General features: G+C 33.0%; 2 protein-coding genes across 2 annotated transcripts; one reads left to right on the forward strand and one right to left on the reverse strand.

Moving 5' to 3' along the window:
* LOC107638187 lies at positions 322-1355 on the forward strand. The gene has a single exon (XM_016341355.2). It carries the CDS (start codon positions 462-464, stop codon positions 1233-1235), a length of 774 nt encoding a protein of 257 aa, XP_016196841.2. The 5' UTR covers positions 322-461; the 3' UTR covers positions 1236-1355.
* LOC107635602 (TMV resistance protein N) lies at positions 3387-5926 on the reverse strand. The gene is made up of 2 exons (XM_016339119.2): positions 5206-5926; positions 3387-4795 (listed from the first exon to the last, which is right to left on the reverse strand). Exons 1-2 carry the CDS (start codon positions 5664-5666, stop codon positions 3973-3975), a joined length of 1284 nt encoding a protein of 427 aa, XP_016194605.1. The 5' UTR covers positions 5667-5926; the 3' UTR covers positions 3387-3972.

The following is a 6944-nucleotide window of genomic DNA, read 5'->3' on the forward strand; positions in this document are numbered from 1 at the left end:
ATGGATACGAAGTTATGTTCGAAGTCTATGCGTGTTTGTTTTATTGTTTACATTTGTGCTTTGTATTTAATTAACTCCTGAACTATAGTTTAACTGTTTAAGTAAAACCACACCAACTTAAGTAAAAGATATCCAAGTTAGAAAAAAAAATTGGATTTTACATAAATCTGAAGAATAAATTAAATATGTAAAATTCAAAATCAGAACAAATAGTAAAATTGTTCCAACTAGTAAAAAATTTATAAAGTCGATTAAGCTTTTAAAATTATAATATCTAAAAATTTAATAAACTTTCTCATTGAGAAAAATCGTAACAACAATTAAATGTAGCCGTACAACGTTACCCTGAAGCTAAAGCATGCAAAATAAACCTCAAAAACCAAACTTACACTTCAAGAACACAACATTATGAAATACGTAACAGTTAACTAACATATACTCCTATATTAAAATTTTGCTACATGCTACATCAAATCCTAAATTCTTATATCCATCCACCAATGAATAACTTGAAATCTATCAATGTTTCATTTGAAACCCATCAAACACAACCTCCTAGTGGATCTTCTATACAAATCCTAGATTCATCAATCCAAAGTCTAATAAGATCATGGCAAAGAAGGCAAAGGTGGCTACATGTTTTCGCCACATCATCATCATCAACCCAACACCAACAAGTTATGAATAATAATGCACCATGGAGGAACCATTTGGCCAATTTCCTACAATCAAATTGGGTTCATTTGTTTTCAATCTCATTGCTCATTGTGGACCTCATCATCACAATTCTTGAGCTATCTTCATCTTTGGTTTCACCATGTCATCAACAAAGGGTGAACAAGGTAGAAAAACTTAGTCTACATTGGATTGGAATTAGTATCCTTAGTTTACTTTCAATAAAGTCTATGGCTTTGTTAGTGGGGTTAGGCTCTTCATTCTTTAAGCATTTTGGGTATGTTATGGATGGAGTTGTGACCATTGTGGCTCTGTTTTTGGAAGTGTTTCTTGAGAGAAAAGGAGGTAGTTTATTGATTGTTGTGAGTTTGTGGCGTGTGATTAGAGTGGTGGAGAGTGTGTATGAGTTAAGTGATGAAACAATTGAAGCTCAAATTGAAGGTATAGTTTGTCAATTTGAGGCACTCAAAGAAGAGAACATGAGGCTCTTAGAAACAATCCAAGGAAAGAGCAAGGCCATTGAAAAGCTCAAGGAGGATTTGGATAAATGTAGGCATTGAATTTGAAGCTCCACCCCCATCATCATGAATTCAAGAAATTTTGATATTCACATTGTGGCCTTCTATTTATTTGTAGGCTAAATTAATATACAATTTTCTATTATCAAATAGAGTATGAAATGTATATGGGATGAGCTTTACATCTTATCTAAAAATAAAGAAATCCCAAAAAAAATCTTTGTTATAATTGAAACCGAAAAAGATGCATTAGTTATAAAAGAGAAAGCTAGTGCAATTTCTGATAACTTGTCTATATTAAGTTTGGTTTACATGATATTTACAATAATTAGTTCTTAATACTTTTTAAGTAGATGATAAATTAAAAATATAAATTTGATGGTTTAAGACAATACATAAGGCACCGTTTGGTTGATGTTTGTGTATGTCAAAGACAGAGACACAGTGGGACGTGTTCTTTGTTTGGCACGTGAGACATAAATTAAGAGAGACACAGTGACCTCATTGCTATAATGCTATGATATTCTTAACTGCTTGTTATGTCATTGACTCATTGTCATTAATCAGGAGCAATATCGTGGGGTTTGCTTATTTATTTATTTTAATCACGCATTTGCCATAAGATCAACGTATATTGAAAATGAATAGGGATATGAAGGAGTGCTTCTGACTGTTAGCCATGATCCATGATTTAAATTATAAATATATGGGATAGCAATTACCGATGAGACGCTTGTTTGTAATGACTTTTTTTATTGAAGATAGAGAGACCTGAATTTTCCGTGACTTCTTAAATAAGTATGAGAAGACCGTGTAATTTGAGTTATAACTCATTGATTTGTTTGTTTATTTGTAATGACTTTGAAGTTTGAACTATTAATTAGTGAGTATTAATATTTTTATATATAAATCTAAATAAAATCCAAAAGTAATATAATGTTAAAAGTTAAATATTGGCCAAATACGGACTAAATTTGTTAGAATTTGTTAACTCTGGAGACTTTCTCATATTTTTCTTAGATTGCTTAATTAATTGAGAGCCACATAGTATCATAAAATGTTTCTGATCAACAAATATTTTTTGTATAGTGCATAGTCATAGTTTATCAAAAAAATCGATCATGGCTTTCTCTGTCTTTCTCAGATTTTGGTGAGAGTTCAGTCACACAAAATATGAATTTTTTTAATTTATATTTATATATGTCTTTGTTAGGCATACCAAATTCTGCTATAATTTTTCTTTTAAGTCACCAAAAAAAAATTCGAGATATCATGTCTTGGAAATGGCATGCTGATCTTCGGTTGATCTTGACAAATACAGTAGCAGACATCATGGCAAAGACTGCAATGAGGACTATTTCTCCCCAAATGGAGCTTCCATTGCCTTGGAAGGAGTTTGAGAATAGTATTCAGCGGGACTGCCTTTCTTAAGCAGTTTCTTGTTTTTTTTTCTTTCTTAGTTTTTGTTTATTTTTCTTTTAAGTCACAAAAAAAAAAAAATTCTACTATAATAGATTATTGTGATGGCTTATTTTCAATAATGATATTCTGACATGCTTGCTATGTCATTGTCCTAATAGAGTGATATGGTTATTTGGGTGAAAAAAAAGAACTGATATATATCAAAATAGACATATGATGAGTGATTTTAAATCTTAAGCCATTATAGAAGGGGTTTAGTGTTTAACGCTACACTAAAAGTATAAAATACTCATCTCATATTTAGTGATAGAGAAAATCTAGAGAACCTACCAACTCTATATGCAATCATACTCATTAGTCATAGTTCATCTAAGAAGTCAAGCATCATGTTCTTTATCGGATTTTGGTGAGCTAACTCGCAATGGATGAACTTTTTGGCTATATTCATATCTGATCTTTGCTAGCTATATCAGAAACTGCTGTCATAGATTAGTGTGATGGCTTACATTCAATAATGATATTCTGAGGATCTTGCTATGTCATTATTCTAATACAAAGCAATATGTTTTATTGGATCAAGAAAAACTGATATATATCAAAGTAGACATATGATGGAGTGATTCTGAATGTTAGACATGATCGAGAATATTTAATGATATACACTAATAATTGAACTCATATCATATTTATTTATAACATGAAAGAAAATATGTCATGTTCAGTGTAATAGAGAATCATAATATAAATGTGCTCAAGGAAAACAATGCAATATAAGAGAATCACACTCCATTACAATACAGTGAGACTGCAGGACCACCTGTAATGATATGAATTATGGAGGAGAGTTCTGCACGAATTGATAATACATACATACATGCTAGAATGATTCATCTTAGCAAAAGCATAGAAAGGAATTAACTTGCATGAAAAGGAAATTAATTAGCATAAACCTTATGCATGTGCCTATGAATCAGTGACATTGATATCCTATGAAAAGGAATTAACGGCCAAGCGTCCTGCAGTATATGTAATGTTTCTAAACTTGGAAAGTTATGCAACCCATCTGAGTCACCAAAGTCCATTCTCAAGTACTTGATGAGGTCGGGTGTCAAACTCAAACTCAAACTTTCCAAACACTTGACACTTCTTGATCTATTACTTACTCGTTGAGAAAAATACAGCACCTTAACACGGCGGTTTTCTGAAATATGTTGGGCCCACCCCTTTGCATCTCCATAAAAGAATAGTGATCGAGTTGGTGATTCCGTACATGTCTCTACTGAACAGGCATAGGATCCTACGTTTCTGGGAAAGGACAATAATCTGCGATCATTGTTGTTGTTATCTGGTTTGTTACTCAGTGATATGCACAGTTTCTGTAAACTTCCTTTTCAATGCACTGTTTGGAAACAGTTACCCATTCACGACAAGGGAATACCTCCCTCACCTCATTGCTGTCATAGATCATTCGGGCAAGAGTAGTCTTGCCCGACCCGCCCATGCCGCTAATTGAAACAACATTCCTCCTATTTGAATCTTCTTCCTTCAGTTGATTAATTACACCGATGAATTCTTTCACAAATCCCACTACCTTCTTCTCCTTCACAATCTTTTCCTTCCCGAATTCACCTTCACGTATGCAATGTTTCTCAAGCTTAACACCATTCATCACAGCAGGACAATCCTGAAAGAGATTTCTGTTTTCTGTTGCTATGAGGATCCTACTACCACCACCAAACCAATCACTTATTCCCATTCCCACTAGCAACTCCAAATGCTCTTCACTATCAACCCCTTCCAGAACCAGAAGCATCTTTTTATGCTTCAACTCATGCATGGTCTTCACATCCATATCAGAAAGAAGCTCCTTTTGGAAAATTTCCAAGCGATCGTCATCGGTGGTTTTCCTTAGAAGTTCACTAACATCAACAAGAAAACCTGCTGCTTGGAACTTATATTTGATCTTATAGTACAGCTCAAAAGCAAATACTCTTATGTAACTTTTGCCTATTTTAGGATCTTCATAAATTCCCACCACACCAACAGTATCACAAGATTCAAGGTTCAAAAGTGATTCAACCACTCCAAATTGAGAATCAAATCTATTTAATTGTTGCCTGATCTCTAGAAGTTTTGCAGACACTTGTTCAACAATCTTGCCTATGACCCCTGTTTCATAACTATACATCACAACACACAATATTAAATATCAGAAAAGTTTAGAGCCGGCAACTTTATTAAATTTTGGTCAGTATGTAACTAGTAAAAGAAAAATGAGTAATTCCACACCATTGGATGAAATCTCACACAATTAAAAACATTATTGATAACTATAAATCACAAAAATTAATGGCCCCTAGCACTCCTCTATTAATATCTTTGTATGTAATTATTATTTTAGAAAAAATTATGTCTACCAAATAATTAATAAAAATAAAAACTTTATCAGGATTCATTGTAAATTTTAGAGTGACCTAATATAAAGAAATTAAACACATAATAAAACTTGTTGTCTCAATTTTTATTAATCATTAAGATGATAAAAAATTATGAGTTCAATTAATTTGGTAATTAATTAAAAAGAACTCACTGATCTCGCTCCTCAACAATGTGTTGTCCACTTAGGTCGCAAACTGTAAATAGAGCAGACTTCCACGCTTCCCCCTTGTCTTTGCCTTCTCTCTTTTCATGTTTCTCCATGGCTTCCTTATATTTGGCGCTAATCTGATATCTCACTTCTGCGGGCTTTACGTGATAAAAAACTGGGACCATGGATCGTTCGTTTCCATTGTTTTTGGAGTACTTGAGCATCTGCTCTAGTTCCAGGAGGCACCATGAGGAAGATACATAGTTTTCACTCATCACAACAATATGAATCCTAGATCTTTTAATGGCTTCCATCAGAGTAGGTTTAATTGCGTCACCTAGTTCCAGAGCCGGATCATCCCTGAATACTTGGAGTTTTTTTACATCGGCCAGACCATGATAGAGATAATCTGTGAATAAGAACCTTGTGTCCTCGCCTCTAAAGTTCAGAAAAACATCATACATGCCTCCTTCTGATGATAAGGATGACGTCGCCCACAACCACGGGGCCGGCGACGAGGAAGACGCCACCCCGGCCGCTCCATCATCGGCCGTGACGTGGTATACAACAATTGAAATCAAAGAAGCAGTGAAGCAGTGTGGATATCAATGATGAAATAGTTGGTGGATTGATTCATGAACTTGCTTGGTGACTTTGGAATATATTATTCGCTACTTGCAATACTTTGATGAATGATTGATACATATATTTGTTATAAAAAGACCTTGGTCATGACAATTGCTTTCACCAGCAATTTTATTAGAGGAGTGTTAGGGCAGCAATTTTTATATTTTGTAATCATCAATTGACCATTAATAATATTTTTAATGGTGTAAGATTAAATCTAATAGTGTGGGATCATTTAATTTTTTTTTAATGGTTAAATGATGGCCAACTTTTTAAAAAATTGCTGGCTCTAGATTTTTTCATTTTATTATATGAGCAATGCTAGGGGGCCAACAACTTTTGTGATTAGTAGCCATCAAATAGTCATCAATAATGAGTTAATGGTGTGAGATTGATGTGAGATTTCATCCAATGGTTCATCTTTCTCTGCTGGTTACATGCTGGCCAAAATTTCATAAAGTTGCTGCCTAGACTTTTTCTTATTATATTATACTAACTACTATATTATTAAACTCTTGATATTAGACTTAACCAATCTTAACTTGTCCTTTAGCATCCCAAGTCATATGTATGTCCAGCATGATGCTCACTCATTTATAGACAATTATTCTTATGATTAAAGAATAGAGAGGTGTAATCAAGGTGAAGCTATCAGCTATGGCCATGGTCCCCTCCAATTTTGTAATTTTTCTCTTTCAATTCAAGTAAATGGAATTGTGTTCTTAGTTCATTTTAAGTCATAATTTATCTTTTTCCTCATCCTCAAATATATATAATATTCTTCTCAACTTCAATACAATCTCAATCATATATCCCATTTTTTTTCTACTTCTCTAATCCTTAGTTTCTCTAATTCTAGTCCTAAGACAAAGACATATATACCTAGTGATACTTTTTATGTTCCTCTTGACTAAGAAGGAGAAATTATGTTTATTTGACTAAAGTTTTAACATCCTTCAAATATCATTAGCAGTCCATTTGATTTTAAAGATCTTGATAGTAGTCGCTATGCTTTTATTAGTTGTAATTTTTAAAATTTCACAGTATTGCTTCATTTTTTTAAAGTATTGTTAGAAAAATAATAAAAATTAGTTAACAAAAATTACACACATCTA

Source organism: Arachis ipaensis, chromosome B04 (genome assembly GCF_000816755.2).
Source record: "Arachis ipaensis cultivar K30076 chromosome B04, Araip1.1, whole genome shotgun sequence".
Taxonomy (NCBI): domain Eukaryota; kingdom Viridiplantae; phylum Streptophyta; class Magnoliopsida; order Fabales; family Fabaceae; genus Arachis; species Arachis ipaensis.